A 16,267-nucleotide genomic window follows, 5' to 3' on the forward strand; every position below is an offset into this window, starting at 1 on the left:
GTTGGGCACTTAATCGAATAAATATGGTAAACGGAGGGGCTTATATCTGGGAGGGCTCATAAGCGGAATGAAAAAAACGTTTCGAAACTAGCCACGGGAGTGTTGATGGAAATACATTTTTAGTTAAAAACGCATAATGCAACATTTAGCCTTATTCAGTATTGTTGTCGGGTAGAGGGGGCTTATATCCGGGGGGGGGGGGCTTATAATCGGATGTATTTTTTTGTTTCCAGGATGATGGGCCTATAACCGGGGGGGGGGGCTTATAAGCGGGGAGGCTTATAACCGGAATTTTACGGTATATCTACAAAGATTGTGTTGCAAAGAAAAAACATGACGACTTCTCGAGCAAAAAAAATAGAAAGTTGAAAGAGGGACTGAAAAGCCTGCAGTGAAACATGGGTACAGGGGGCGCAGGAGACCGGGAGAAAAGGGGCGGAAGAAAAGAGTCAAAAGAGGATGGGAAGCGGGTTTCTTAACAAGGTGGCAGGGACTGGGAGGAAGCGAGTAAAATTTCGCAATAGATATGGGACAAAAAGGTAAGGGAAGCAGGAGTAGAAGGTAGAGTCCCCTGTCCCCCTTCTGGCTCCACTACGCAACGCTGTTAGAAATAAGTGTTTGCATGGAATTCCGACGGCAAATATATTTTTTTTTTCAAAAATTGATTTTGGAGAACTGAATCGTGTTGGCAAAAGCTTTTATTCACCAAGTTTGATGGATTTTGATGGGCTAGAAAATGTTCAGTTATTTTCCATGCATTTGTCTATACTTTTTCTGCAAATTGACGCAGTTTACAGGAAAAAATATAGACAAATGTACGGAAAATTAAAAACCTTACTGAACACTTTCTAGCCCAGTAACATCCAGCAGTATCTCTTTGCTAGTTGCCAGAGATAAAGGTAGAGAGCTCCTAAATAGATGAAACCTACAGATAGATCATTAAACAATAAATAATTTTCAGAAGTAATATCTAGATACTCTGGTGTTGTAGGTTAAAATACTTGCAAAGACAAAAGTTAGTAAGCTCATGCAGATGTAGTTGAAACGATTTGCAAATTAGATACCAAGTTTTCACACCGATCCTGGTAGAAAATTTTAAAATATTTGATGCATTGTTCTAAATTACTCGGTGGAGCTTTATCTTTTACGCCATTTGTGGGGTTGACAAAAGGGTCTCTTGACGCAAAATTGGTGGTCTTCAGGATATTGATTTTTCTTCAACAGATCGTTTATATAATTTACAAGATCATTTGGGTCCCAGTCCCTCCCCCAATTTTTTACAGCAAAAAGGAAAAAAAAAATTAAGGAAGAAACTAAAAATTACTGAGGACAAGGAAAAAAGTAACAGCAATATGCGATTGTGAAAAACACCAGAATACATTAGCATGCGTCGCAGCCGGACGTGTCACAAAACATTGTATAGTCTGTCTGCGAAACGCAGCCGAAAAGCTTGTTCCAATATCCCACAGGTTTGGAAGGATCTGTGTACTCATTTCTGATTGGTTAGTTTCACATTGTTGTCATTACTCTCAAACACGCTTTTGTTTTGCGGTCACGCTGACCATCTTTCTTAGTTTATTTTTTCCGTGCAAATAGAATGATCGTGCGGAGATTTACGCAGATTATTTGTAAAGAGCATTCAGAGTACCTTGCGTAACAGACAATTTCTCTCCAAGCGCACGAAGGAAGCAAAGGAAACTGCTAGCAAAAGAGTGCAACTTGACTGCTAGGAAGACTTCAGTCAAAGCTGTAAAAGAAGCGGTTTGAAATTAATAATCTTCAAAATAAACAAGAAGCTCGCTGCGGGAAATTTTTGGAGGTCACAATGCATTCTTGAATTGCCAACAGGCTATGCAAATCTTTGATTTTTTACTATCTCCGATTGATAATCACAATAATGTCTTTTAGTACTTATCCTGGAAAATATAATCTGTCTCTACATTATAAAAAAGCTGTCCATCTCAGACTCTTGATTTAGGCGAGTACGTCGAACTGTTTTTATCCTGTCTTGCAAAATAAATTTATTTTTAGCTTAGTAAGTCTTGCGTGACCAGTTTTGATTTTGATTTTGTCCAATGACAAAGCGCGTTTGAAAGTAATATGAAATTAAACTAGCCAATTAGAAGTGAATACACAGATCCTTGCAAACCTGCGGGATATCGGATCAAGATTTTCGGCTGCGTTTCGCAGACGGACTATACCAGGGTTTAGTTAATCTGCAATGCAGGCTAGAATACATTAACCAGGGCGAAAGTCGATGTTGAGCTACTTCACAATTTCTAAGACTACTTTTAAAACAGTGATTTTTCAAAACTTCAGGGCTGCAGCTCATTAGTGTTCTAAACAATCCCTGAATTTCATGTTCATTGAAAACTTCTAAGGCTGTCTATCATAAGTGGAAACATTGAAGCGATGTCATAGTTTTGGACAATTTTGTGCTCTGGGATTTCCTTTGATTGACTCGAGCTTTGCACAACTGATAACGCTTCATTCCTGTTTGATTTCTTTAATGTCACTTAAAAGTTCAGAGATACTGAAGCAATCCTCACCATTTGAACATGGCTTCTCTACGTGTTCTTTTTGATGATGCTTTATAGCTCCTTCACTCTTGTTGCACACAAAAGGCTTTTTTCCTCTGTGTGTTCTTTTATGTTCCTTAAGATTTCCTGCCTGATTAAAACACCTGCCACAATGGTTGCATTCATAAGGCTTCTCTCCTGTATGCAACCTTGCATGTGTCTTTAGAGCACTTGCCTGGGTAAAACACTTCCCACAATGGTTACATTCAAAAGGCTTCTCCCCTGTGTGAGTTCTTTTATGTAGCCTAAGGTGTGCTGCATGAGAAAAACGTCTGCCACACTGGTTACACTCAAAAGGCTTCTCTCCTGTGTGTGTTCTTATATGTGCCTTTAGATTTCCTGCCCGGCTGAAACACTTCCCACAGTGGTTACATTCAAACGGCTTCTCTCCTGTGTGAGTTCTTTCATGTTGCTTAAGATATGCTGGATGACTAAAACTTTTGCCACACTGATTGCACACAAAAGGCTTCTCGTTTGTGTGTTTTGTTTTATGTTGGTTAAGATGTGCTTTCTGACTAAAACATGTGCCACACTGGTTGCATTCAAAAGGCTTCTCTCCAGTATGTGATCGCATATGTCTCTCTAGTCTTGCAGCCCAAGCAAAACACTTACCACACTGTTTGCATTCTAAAGGCTTCTCTCCTGTATGCAACATTTTATGTATCCTTAGTTTTCCTGCCTGATTGAAACACTCACCACACTGGTTACATTCAAAAGTCTTTTCTCCTGTGTGTCTTCTTTTATGTTGCTTAAGATGAGGTGCCTGACTAAAACACATCCCGCACTGGTTACATTCAAAAGGCTTCTCTCCTGTATGCAACCTTGCATGTGTCTTAAGATTTCCTACCAGACTAAAACACTTGCCACACTGTTTACATTCAAAGGGCTTCTCTCCTGTGTGAGTTCTTTTATGTTGCGTAAGATCTCCTGCCTGATTAAAACACTTGCCACACTGTTTACACATAAAAGGTTTCTCTCCTGTGTGTGTTCTTCTATGCCTCTTAAGTGTTTCTTGATGACTAAAACTTTTGTGGCACTGGTCACACTCAAAAGGCTTCTCTCCTGTGTGAGTTCTCATATGTTCCTTTAGATTTCCTGCCCGTTTAAAACACTTCCCGCATTGGTTACATTCAAAAGACCTCTCTACTGTGTGTGTTCTCTTATGCCGCGTTAGACTCCCTGCCTGACGAAAGCACTTGCCACACTGGTTACATTCAAAAGGCTTCTCGTTTGTGTGTGTTCTTTTATGTTGGTTAAGATGTCCTTTCTGACTAAAACATGTGTCGCATTGGTTGCATTGAAAAGGCCTCTCTCCTGTGTGTGTTCTCTTATGCCGTGTTAGACTCCCTGCCTGACGAAAGCACTTGCCACACTGGTTACATTCAAAAGGCTTCTCGTTTGTGTGAGTTCTTTTATGTTGCTTAAGATGTGTTTTCTGACTAAAAGATGTACCACACTGGTTGCATTCAAAAGGCTTCTCTCCTGTATGCGATCGCACATGTCTCTTTAGTCTTACTTCCCAATCAAAACACTTGCCACAATGTTCACATTCAAAAGGCTTCACTCCTCTATGATTACTTTTCAATTTAAGTGTTCTCCCCTTACGTGATCTCGCACTTTGCCTTAATTTTCCTTCCTGACTCTTGCTGAGGCTCATATCAGAGATCAGAATTAATTAAATACAAATGAAGAGGCAGATGTTTCCTCTTGTTTATCCTAAAATGGAAAAACAAAACATGTAGCAACTTTATGATGAATACCTATGTTGTATTTAATGAGTACCAATGATCTTTTGAGAAAACTGAAGGAAGATTACACTTATTTCCAAGTTGATGCATACTGTATTTATTTGATTAAATGCCTCCCTCAAATAAACACTGCACATTAGGGCCGCAGTAATATTAATAAACACTGCCCTCAAATAAACATCGCATGCAGCATTTACAGTAAAAACCAGCGTATAAGAACCTAGGTTTTTTCAAGTTAGCCTAAACAGGTTCTTATATACCCGGTAAATGGTATTTAGTGTAAAATAAGGCTAACTTGGTTCTTAATTAGGTTCTTAACTTTTGTTCAAGAAAGAATAATGTAATATAATAATTATATTCAAGGAGGACAAGTTTTATGTAACTATGCTGTAACTATAATGTGTACAGACTGTGTTATAAATATATTTTTGAGAAGATTTTTTAATTCTATATTTTTGAGAAATTACGGTTTTTTCTTTGAAAAGATGTAAAAATTTTAGCCTAAAATGGTTCTTATGTGAAGGGTGCATAAAAATGAAATTTTAGCCTAACAGGTTCTTAAATGTTAGGATCTTATACGTGGGTTTTTACTGTATTTCAATTTCTAGTCCAAAAGCAAATCCAGTAATAATCAAGTTTGGGCAAGCCTCAAATGTATTTTCCTTGATTGCAACAATGTTAAAAGAAATTAAAAAAGGACTTTTCAGACAAGCACTAAAACATGTTTCTGTTTTTAAATTTCAAATGTTCAGTAACCATACTATTGTTAATAAGAAATAAACTAAATTTTAAATAAATGCCACCCTCGTATAAACGCTGCCCTTGAATAAGTGCTGCCCTCAAATCATGAAAAAGTTACAGCATTTAATTGAATAAATACAGTAAGCCTGATTTTGGTTCTTGCTTCTCCTGAGGAGTATGTATTGAGTTGTAAGGGATGATACTTGCACACCAATTTTATGCGTTTGCTATTGACATGAACATCTGAGGCCAGGGTTCCGAGGTTGACAATTCAGATATACCGTAAATCTGGTATAAGCCCCCCGCTATAAGCCCCCCGGATAGGCCCACACCTGAAACAAAAAAATACATCCGGTAGCCCCCCGGAAAAGCCCCCTGTGCCGGACGACGACTAAACAGGGCAATGTTGCTGTGCGTTACAAAAACGTATCGATCACACACCCGTGGCCGCGAAACGTTTATTCCGCAAAGCCCCCCGGAAAAGCCCCTCCACATAAGCCCACACAAAACCCCTACGAAGTGTATAAGCCCAGGGCTATAACCGGAATTTTACGGTATTTTCTGCTTGTGCCACAGTGATCTTGCCAAGATTTTGTTTTGGCAAGATTTTGAATTCTAGAACTGCTACTTACTGTATTTTTAAACTATTTAGAGTTAAAAGGATAAAGCACTTCCCTAATCTTTCTCATAAAAGCTTTTGTCTTTAGCAAGTGTTCTATTGTTCTTTGGTTTGGAGTAACACAAGCAAAGCCCTCAGAAATTGAACACTTGAGTTTGTTTATTCAAAGAACTACGATGCCAAGGAACTACCTGAATCTTTATATTGTTTTTAATAAGGCACCCCCAAAATTCCGAAATCGAAAACTTCAAACCCAAAAAATCCTTTAGTTCATCCCCATCACTTGAAATCCTAGGACCCCCCCCCCCCCCTGCTGGTCATTTACAAAGTACAAAGTCCCCATCCTTGCCCAGGAAACCCCCCCCCCCTCCCACAGGGGATGGACCATAATAGGTGCATTACATTCAAACACTCCAGACCTTGTATTTGGGTGGCCCCATAAAATTTTATAACTGCGCCTATGTGCTTCAAGTGCAAGCTTGTTTAAAACTGGGCGTGCGAGCTGGCGCAAGCTCAGGCAAAAATTGTCAATTGCCGATGTATGTTAAATGCAACAAAGGAAAGCTTTACCCATGACTGAGTTTTAAAAGCAGATTCTTTCAAAGATTAGGAGTTTGTATATTTTCTCAAAGAGATTGCTTTCAATGCTCGGTAGAGGAGTGAGAAGAAAAGCCAGCGAACCCTGAGCCTGAGTACTGTTCTGTTGACCTTACTCCCCCGCAGTGCTGCACTTTTTCACAGTGTGTTGAACCACACAGTCACACATCATATTCAACAATATCTTTCGATCTGCTTAAGCGATTAAATTGTGATGTTTTCAGGAGTTGTGCCTAACATAATTCTACATTGAAAAAGGCAACCTTTTCATGAATTCATTGCATTTTGGTCCTTTCAGCAATTTTGTTCGCATTCTGACAGCTTCCTTCCCAAGCGTGAAGGTTGAAACCATTGTTTTGCGATAGCCACGTCTTAAATACTCAATCTGTTCATTAAAATCGCTTGATTCTTAAACCACAACTGTTATATTCTCGGCAAAAGTCGGCCAGAATCTTCTCCAAAGCACTCCTCAATTAAAAATGTTTTATTTGATGCCATGTTTAAATGTCCTTTAGCCGTAAATAGCAACATTGTAACATGAACTTTTTAATAATACTCCACCATCAAGTGCAAACGGCAAAAGATCGTGCTTGTCACGCTTTCCAGTTCGCCTAGAGGGTATCTGAAGTCATTACTGATCATTAAGCGTCCCTTTAGTATTGAAGACAGTTTCAAAAGGAAAGGTGGGATTGTTTATCATGTTGAGTTTTCTCGACAACTGCACTAAAAGAGTTAATGAGGAGCGTAAAAAAAAGTATTGCAAAAACCACCAAAAATTAAGTACAAAATAATTATTTTCTTCTGGCTTTTTAGCTGAAACTCTTTAGATGTTTACTTTGTTACACCAAAATAAGAAAAAATTCACTGTGTAGAAACCTAATAAACCAAGAACTGTATGCATAATAAATGTATGGGGCCGTGCAGAAATCTTGCAAAAGAGTCCTCCTCATATAGATTTAGCTACAGATAAGCTAACTTGATTGTAAACATTACATCAAGTGTTATACAAAAAAAAGTATTTGCAAAGACAGAAGTAAGCTCATGTAAATAAAATCTGCATACTTGCATAGACCTAAACGTTCGCAGACCACGTTGAGTTATAACGTGTTACATGAAGTACATTTAGCCGACGGTGAAATTCCCGTCCGTCCGGGCTGTTTTCGTGAAATTCTCCACTATTTGGGCCAGAATATAGCGATCAAATGCCCGGGGGTTGGCCTGGGGGAAGATGATCTCGCTTGAAATTGACTGATATATAAAGTTCTAAAGCCCTCAAGACTGTTACAAATCCTGCTCTAGTATTTTTATACATGTCCTTATGAAGTTTACTTACCTCTACTGACGAAAAACAGTCGATAAAAGAGCTGCAAAGAATTCAAACAACGATCGAAAGGAGCGATGAACGTGGCCATAATGAAAATATTGAAAACGATAAACAAAAGGATAGTGCCCAGTCTTTTTCTGGTACGCGAAGATTTTTGGGAGGGGTAGTGCCGCTGGCCTGAAATGATTCTTGAAAGGGGGAGGGAGGGGGGGGGGGGGGGGCGTACGATTTCGCATAACCGAGAAACCGCACAGAAAAACTTAGACATAAAACCGCAATACCGCATCGAATTTAACTAAAGATTTCCACAAACCGCAAATAGCTTAGTCTAGAAAACCGCAATACCACAGGTTAAAATAAAAAAATTCCGCAAAACCGCAAGTCCGCTACTGTTTTAGGCCCCCGTCCATGTGCTGGGGTATTTTCCAAAAACTCTTCCATGATTCATACAGTTGCTGTAATTATTTGTATTTCCACCCGTGAAAGGTTCTTTCAGTTTACGTTTGAAGCTTCGTTTCCTTTAAACCCAAACTTGTTGACTGCTATACCCCATACCTGCATAAAGAGCTTCATTCACATCCGCAGAGCCGCTTGTCCCTCTTAGCCGGCCAAGCCTGGGGCCCAAGGATCATTATTATTGGCTCTGGAGACACATTATTTCATTAATTGGCCTGATTTTTTACAAAGAGAATTTGAATCTAGCCAATCAAATTAACAGCAGTAAAATCCTTACAACAAAGGGGGTTTAAGACTTTTACAACTATGGAGTGTTTTCATGGCGGCCATATTGGAGGAGTGAAACAATAGAATGATTTTCCTTTGGGAAAAAAAGTCATTTTTATACAAATATCTTTTATTGTTTCAATCCTTCAACATAGCCGCCTCAAACACACTCGGATTTGCTAACTTTAAATTTCCTTTGTTGAAGAATTAGCCAATCAAGAGGGGCCTGAAGGGGTAAAATGGGAACTGGGATTTGGGCAAATATTCATTGGGAAAATGGGATTTGGGTCACTGAGAATGGAAATCGATCAAAGACAGAAAAAACAATAGAACTGGAATTTGGATTTGGATTTTAAGAAAATTTAGGAAACTGAATAGGCTGGGAAATGGGATTTATACCCTCCCCCTCCCCCCTCAACCAAATCATGTGTCTCCAGAGCCATGTGCCCAGGCCTGTCAGCTAAGAGGGACAAGCTGCTCGAAGGGTAGCCGCCACGCAGGCTGAAGGGCTGCTTCAAAATCATGCCAACAAAACTCCATGCACAACCAACAAAACTCCAAGGAATACCTTATGAAACGCCTCATTAAATTAACGCGAATTTCAAAAATTCGCGTTAATTTAAGTCGCGTTATTTTTGTTACGTTAATTTCCGCGCCATTAATTTCCAATTTTGGCCCAAATTTCTCGATACCGTCCAGCCGTTCTTGACTCCTAGGAAAAGACATTATTTCATCAGGGTGAAGGTCTGCTAGTATCACTGAAACTACGAAGAACGCTCGAGGCGGTCAGATGCCTTTCCTTAACCCCTACGTTAAAGATTATACACCTAGTGGTGATATAAACTTGTTCCTGTTGTCTCAAAAGGGGTTTTTTCTATGTGTTCTTCGCGTTAATTTCCTTCATTTTGAAATGTTATCCCCTCTTTTGCGTTAATTTCTTGAAAGTAATTTTTCCATCAACTCGCGTTAATTTAAGTCGCGTTAATTCAAATACCTTAATTAACAAAGCGTTAATTCCTATAGGTAGTACCCCACCTTGGATGATCTCATTCACATTGCACACATTCACTGATATGAAGGAAGGGAGATAATGATAAAATAGGTGTAGAGACTTTTGTTTATTTCTATTTTATAATTCGAATAAAAAAACGTTGGAAACTACTGACTACTAACTACAGTGGAACCCCGAAAACGATCTTCGATATATGATAACGATATTCCCGATTTATTATATGGCTACAATAGTACGCGCGCTCTGATTGGCTGCTGAGCGGGCATTATTTTCTTGTAATGACCGGGCATTATGAAAAATTTCTCGGCTCGGCGGTTTTTACATGGTTTTTTGAGTTGTGAGTAAAAGCTACTAGCGCAATTGCGAGAACGACAATAAATACTGACAAAATGTAACTATCTTTTCAACAACTAAAAGAAAAATATTAGCATACCGATACTTCTTTAGTATGAGCGACGAAGAGAGCCACAGAGAGCGAGAGCGAGTTTCACCTCGGTGTTTTTTTTAGATTTCAGTTTAATAGCGAAAAGGCCATATAATAAATAACTTATTAACCTCGTCCGTTCGATCATTACAGGGCAACTCAGACCCGGCTGATGTAGACCCGTATCGCTCGGTCAATACATCAAGGCGTCGGTCTAGATTCCCCTGTAATGACCTCACTCTCGGTTTATAAGTAGTATATAACGAAGAATTGGGCGCTAATCTCTATATACGATTTATCAGTACAGCCACAATTGAGCGAAACATAATTTATGCATAACATAACAGTAAAGGGGTTATCTCTAACGTTTATGACAACAGCTTTATACAATGATATATGAAAATGATACTGTATTTTAAGTCTCTTTATCCCGTAAAAAAGTATATGTTAGGTTCACCCCATACGATATTTTCGGTTATTTTTCGCCATCTCCTATATCGGGAGTTTCGATATAACGAATCTTGATAAAACGATATAATTTTACTGCTCCCTTGGTATATCGTTATATCGGGGTCCACTGTACTAGTAAACAACATTAAGAGTAATGCTTAACAGTGAAACAACTACAGAAACAATAAGTATTGTTATATTATTTACAATTGGCCCTATGAAGCAATTTGAAAATGGGGCAACACTAAACAATACTTCAAAATAAAGAAAGAGAAATCTAAAATATCCAATAACTGAATTTTTAATGTTAAAAGAGACTTATTATGACAAAGTACTCCCTGTTCATAAACTACTATTAACATGCCATAGACAATGGGTCCGGATACGCGAGCCAGCGAGCTATTTCAAGCCTATTGTAGCCATAGCACTCTGGTTGCCTACAGTTAGTTTAGGTAGCTTGCGGTTAGCCTTTTATTGGAATTAGGATTTCTGCTCGCAGCTCGTGAGTAGCGAGCCATCAGGAGCCTAAATAGCACATGATTAGCCCACAAGCACTTGGTTAGCCTAAATAGTACTCTGGTAGCCTACAGTTAGTTTAGGAGTAGCAGGGATTTGGGATTCGCTCACATGGCTCGCATGCCTGGCATAATTATTATCCTATCTCTAGACAATAATAAGAGTTTACCTAAACTAGGGAGTTTGAAAACCAGAGAACCATAAAAAATGTTTTAGGTTTCAGGGGAGGATTAGAAAGGACCTGAAAAATACTTTCACTGCAATCAGCCATTGCCCTACAAAATGCTACCTAGCTACATCAATGTTTCAGTAACATAAAGCATCTAGGGGTATTTCTAACTGCCTCCCCCCTGGGTGCGATGCTTGTCCATTGCTGTGGGTTACCCCTCAGCATTAATTTTGCTAGTACTGTACCCCTTTATACACCAGGACAGAGAGAGAGGACTTGAGAGTAAGAGTCGTGCCAAAGAACAACACAACACTGACAATTCATTTTCATAGTTACACTGTCTGTGGGACCAAAAGAACCTCGCAATTTTAAAATAATGTAATAAGGAACAAGGCGTGGTTTTCAGTTGAGTGTAGCAAGTAATGCAGTATTGCTTGTTTTGTTACACTTTGCTCTGCAAATTATTTGCCTCTACTGACCTAGTATGTGAACAACTTGAAAGTAAGTATGTATGGTAGGTGCAGGTTCATGTAGGTAGGTCATTATGTCAGTCATAATTGGCCAAGAATTTGACAACCTTACGTTTGGTTTTACCTCTGTCCTAGCCTGGAAGCCAGACATATTTCCAGCTGTTACTTTTCTCAGCCAAAAAATAATGTAGTTACTTTTCAGTGTTGAGAAACGACAGCTGGAAAAACGTCTGCGTTCGCAGGCTACCTCTGACCTGGCCATTGTTTGGGACATTGAGCAGCAAAGGAAGACAGGTCTTGAGAGAGCAGCGGAAATTGAGCCTGGGTGCATACTCTTTATTTGAAAATGAGTTTGATTTGCAGAGCAATATACAAACAAGTTAAACTTATTTTTACACAAAGGGGTTGTGCTCCAGGATTTTTTTTTGAAAAAGAAATTAAAGGCAACTCAGGAATGGCCTGCTCTACTACATAACGTTGCAGAAAAAATGTACATCCCTGAAGAAGTGTAACTAGAGTGAGACAGTGTAAATGTTTAAGAGTTGAAGCAGTATAACTTAAGAAGTCAGAGTTCTACCTGGTAACAAACTAGCCTGCTCAACGAGCCTACCATCACGTCTATCCTCTGCAGAGGTTCTATGGGATGTTCAGTCTGGAATGAAATCTGCTAGGGAATGCCCACTTCATCCCTTTTCCCACTCACTCTGTTTTTTTTGTTGCGCCTGCATATTCACTTTGCTCAACCAAAACCCGTGTAAGGAGCCTCTGAACAGAAGAGAGGTATCATGCCACTCTTTCAGTTAAACTTCATGCAGTTTTTTTTAAGAAACAATGTAATGTAATATAACGTATCATGCTTACACACTTACAAGGTACATGTTAATAAGGTTTCATTCCTGTTTGATTTCTTTAATGTCACTTAAAAGTTCAGAGATGCTGAAGTAATTGTCATCCTCCTCATTGGTCGATGGCCTCTGCGGCTGTTCTTTTTCATGAGCCTTAAAAGCTCTGTTATATATAGAATATTTGCCACACTGGTTGGACATAAACGGCTCCTTTCCTGTATGCAATCTTGTGTGATTCCTTAGTGTTTCTGCCTGCTTGAAACACTTGCCACACTGGTTACATTCAAACGGCTTCTCTCCTGTGTGTGTTCTTTTATGTTGCATTAGATTCCCTGCCTGACTGAAACACTTTCCACACTGGCTGCATTCAAAAGGTTTTTCTCCAGTGTGTGTTCTTTTATGTTCCTTAAGCTGACCTGTCTGACGAAAAGACTTGCCACACTGGTTGCATTTAAAAGGTTTCTCTCCAGTGTGTGTTCTTTTATGTTGCTCTAAATTCCATGCCTCTCTAAAGCACTTGCCACACTGGCTGCATTCAAAAGGCTTCTCTACTGTGTGAGTTCTTTTATGTTTGTTTAGATTTCCTGCATGATTAAAACATTTGCCACACTGGTTGCATTCAAAAGGTTTCTCTCCAGTGTGTGTTCTTTTATGTTGCTCTAGATTGCATGCCTCACTAAAGCACTTGCCACACAGGTTGCACTTGAAAGGCTTCAGTCCAGTATGTGTTTTTTTATGCCTTGTTAGTTTTCTTGTCTCAGTAAAGCATTTTCCACAATAGTTACATTCAAAAGTCCTTTCTCCTGTTTGTAATCTTGCATGTTGCCTTAATTTCCCTTCCTGATTCTTGCTGAGGCTCATATCAAAGATCAGTATCTTTAAATACAAATGAAGAGTTACATGTAAGTGCAAAAGTCATTTTGATTAGCCATTAAAAAACTGATGCAAGTTTAAGATAAACTAAAATATATTGCATTAAAAGTTTACCAAGTTTGGAGAAAAGAAATACTTTATTTTGGACAGAGTTACAGTAGCATGCGGTTAAAATGAATAGCACATTGCATTATCATGGCATCATAAAATATACAATATTTTTTTTATCATGATAAAACCAATGATCCTTTTTTAGAAAACTAAAGGAAGATGAAAATAATTTTTGTGTTGTTGGTTAAACTTGATTTTTATTCTTACTACTCATGAGCTGTATGCATGGGGTGAGGGTCTCCAATAGGGTTTTAGGATCCTGCCATCCCCGCTAAAATTTTGCCTTCAACGCGTAATCCTGAAAAGTTTTTATCGCCTTATCCCGATTCCGACCATTTATTGTTTCTTAATTCCTTGCCTCAAAGATAAAAGGCTTTTCAGTTGGTGTATATCCCCTCTCAGTACTGGACTTGAAGTCTTCCATGTAACTGGCACGTGGAAAACACAGGTAATTCGTGTTAAGTTCACTTGATTTTCTATAAAAGTATACTAGTGGTAACCACAGGTTAAAAAGTGCGGGCCTTGACGCACATAGACAAGGTACTGGTAGGCAGTGCCGATAAATTAATGACTGAAATGATAAAATGGACAAAAGACAATTATTCTGAGTAACGCGTCACGCAAGGATTTTTGCGGTGCAGTGTGAATTGAGATGTGATTTTTCTCAGTCGGTAAACTCGCTATGTTGTAAGTGTTATAACGAATTTCTCGACAATAACCGTTGTTGGAATCATTCGCTTTCCCGTAATTTATCTGTGTCGATAAATAAATGATAAAATGGACAAAAGACAATTATTCCGAGTAACGGGAATGCACGTTAATAATTTTGCTTATTGCCGCGAACCGATCAAAGTTATCTTTTGATTGTCGATTTGGGAATTGTAATCGAGCACGCGGTGTAAACTGATCGGGATGTGAATTTTTCTCAGTCGGTTAACTCGCTATGTTGTCAGTGTTATAACGAATTTCTCGACAATAAGCAACACATAACGCCTTCCATGTGACAGAAGGTTTAGATCTTATGTGACAAGCTGTTGTGAGATTAACTTATTTTTCGCATTCGTTCTTGGAGAACAGATTTTTCTCTTCCAGTGTTACGACAAACTGTTGTGATTGACACATTTTCGCATTCCGATCGTGCTTAGTGGAAGAACAAAAATTTTCAACTTCCGCTTCTCTTTTCGGTTTATAAACGTGGCGCGCACGCGTAAAACGCAATCCGCTGGTCACTGTCAAGATTAGGGTTGCGGGCCTCTCTTGGGCCCGCAATTATTTTTTTTGTCACAAGACTTTCCTGATCTTGTTTCTTTTGAGTGACATTTCCCAAATCCTGCATCGTAAAATTGCAAATTCACATATATGGTTCACAATTTCAATCCCAAATCTCGCTCCCTTTTCAATCTAAAATCCCGGTTCTCGGCCTTGGAATAAGCTTATTCCAGATCCTGAAAAACATATTGGGGACCCTCTGGGGTTGCATAGGAATGATACTTACAAAAGAAACATGTTCGTTCCACGTTTGTTATTGACATGAGCATCTATTTTCAGAGTACTGAGGTATTCAATTCATCAGTTTTTTTTTGTCACGCATGGTAGAAGGTGGGAGAGTTGAAAACACTGACCCCCGATCTGCGGACTACCCACTGACCCCCCACTCCGCGGATCACCTACAGACTACTCCGCGGACTACCCCTACGGAGTACCCTATAAAATGAAACGAATTCATGTTAACGGGAAAAAAAAAAAAAAAAAAAAAAAACAGGAGAAACCTACCTGTGCCACTTGCACGATCGATCGAAACAGCCGCCATCTTGGGCTCGATCCAGTCCTAACGGGACTAGGCTAGTACTAAAATCGGGAACGCCGGAATACTAAAACCCGGAATTGAACAGATAAAATATATTGTGTAACCCTTTATACAAACATAAAGAGCTAACCGTAAACAGGCTAACCGAAGTTCATAGTAGGCTAACCGAGGTAAATAGTATGCTAACCGAAGTGAATAGTAAGCCTACTATGCACTGCGGTTAGCCTACTATTCACTCCGGTTAGCCTACTATTCATCCGGTTAGCCTACTATGAACTTCGGTTAACCTGTTTACGGTTAGCTCGTTATATTTGTAAGGGTTACACGATATATTTTATCTGTACCTGGTTTTAGTATTCCGGCGTTCCTGGTTTTAGTACTAGCCGATGAAGCCCCGTTTGAGTTTGTAACAAGAAGGACTGGATCAAGGTAAACAAGATGGCGGCTGTTTCGATCGATCGTGCAAGTGGCACAGGTAGGTTTCTCTTGTCTCTTTCCCCCGTAAACATAAATTCGTTTCATTTTATAGGGTACTCCGTAGGGGTAGTCCACGGAGTAGTCCGTAGGTGATCCGCGGAGTGGGGGGGTCAGTGGGTAGTCCGCGGATCGGGGGTCAGTGTTTTCAACTCTCCCGTAGAAGGTAGCAAAGGGTTTATGCGTTACACATGAAAAGGGCAAAATTTAGACCGTGACACGTGAAAATAGCTAGAAAAGACATGTGATTTTCCAGCTTGCCCTTTTGGGCAAGCTGAGGCAGGATTCACTAATTCGATTATAAAAGCAAAGCCTTCTTCTTGATTACCTTATTCTCTCTTATTTTCGGAGGATAATTTTTTTGGTTTTAAAAAAGATTTAAAGAAATGAATTAAATTTTAATAAAATTTTTTTTTTTTTTTTTTTTTTTTTTTTTTGAAAAAAAAAAAAAAAAAAAAAAAAAAACCAAAAAAAAAGTATTGAATCAGAGATATAATTATTCATTGAACATCATTGTTACTCTCAGTCGTTTGTCCAGTATCCTACGTTTATAACTTGTCATGTTCCACGGAGTGTTAACCTTGTTTTACAGAATTTATTTTTCATCACAATAAATGGAAACTGGTTTATTGTGCTTGTACAAAAGCTACCCGAAATTAACATGGCGGCCTATTTGCTACGCCAAAGATGCGTCAGAATTCTCTATTGTTTTTATTTACCTTCCTTCAGCTAAGCAGAAAAAAGACTACTATAAGCTTATACTCTAGTGTTGTCAACATAATAAA

General features: G+C 39.0%; 2 protein-coding genes across 2 annotated transcripts in view; both read right to left on the minus strand.

Moving 5' to 3' along the window:
- Positions 1-1,188: 1,188 nt before the first annotated feature.
- LOC144658162 (uncharacterized) lies at positions 1,189-7,703 on the minus strand. Its single transcript, XM_078518516.1, has 2 exons — positions 7,618-7,703; positions 1,189-4,295 (listed from the first exon to the last, which is right to left on the minus strand). The coding sequence occupies exon 2, from the start codon at positions 4,234-4,236 to the stop codon at positions 2,488-2,490; it is 1,749 nt and encodes a 582-aa protein (XP_078374642.1). The 5' UTR covers positions 4,237-4,295; positions 7,618-7,703; the 3' UTR covers positions 1,189-2,487.
- Positions 7,704-11,600: 3,897 nt separating this feature from the next.
- Positions 11,601-16,267, minus strand: part of LOC144658390 (uncharacterized) — a 53,346-nt gene continuing 48,679 nt past the window's right edge. The window contains exon 3 of the mRNA XM_078518810.1: positions 11,601-12,928. Within this exon, the coding sequence (XP_078374936.1) occupies positions 12,263-12,928 (666 nt within the window). The 3' untranslated portion in view covers positions 11,601-12,262. The remainder of the gene's footprint in view (positions 12,929-16,267) is intronic.

Source organism: Oculina patagonica, chromosome 6 (genome assembly GCF_052425735.1).
Source record: "Oculina patagonica isolate OP01 chromosome 6, crgOcupat, whole genome shotgun sequence".
Classification (NCBI taxonomy): Eukaryota; Metazoa; Cnidaria; class Anthozoa; order Scleractinia; family Oculinidae; genus Oculina; species Oculina patagonica.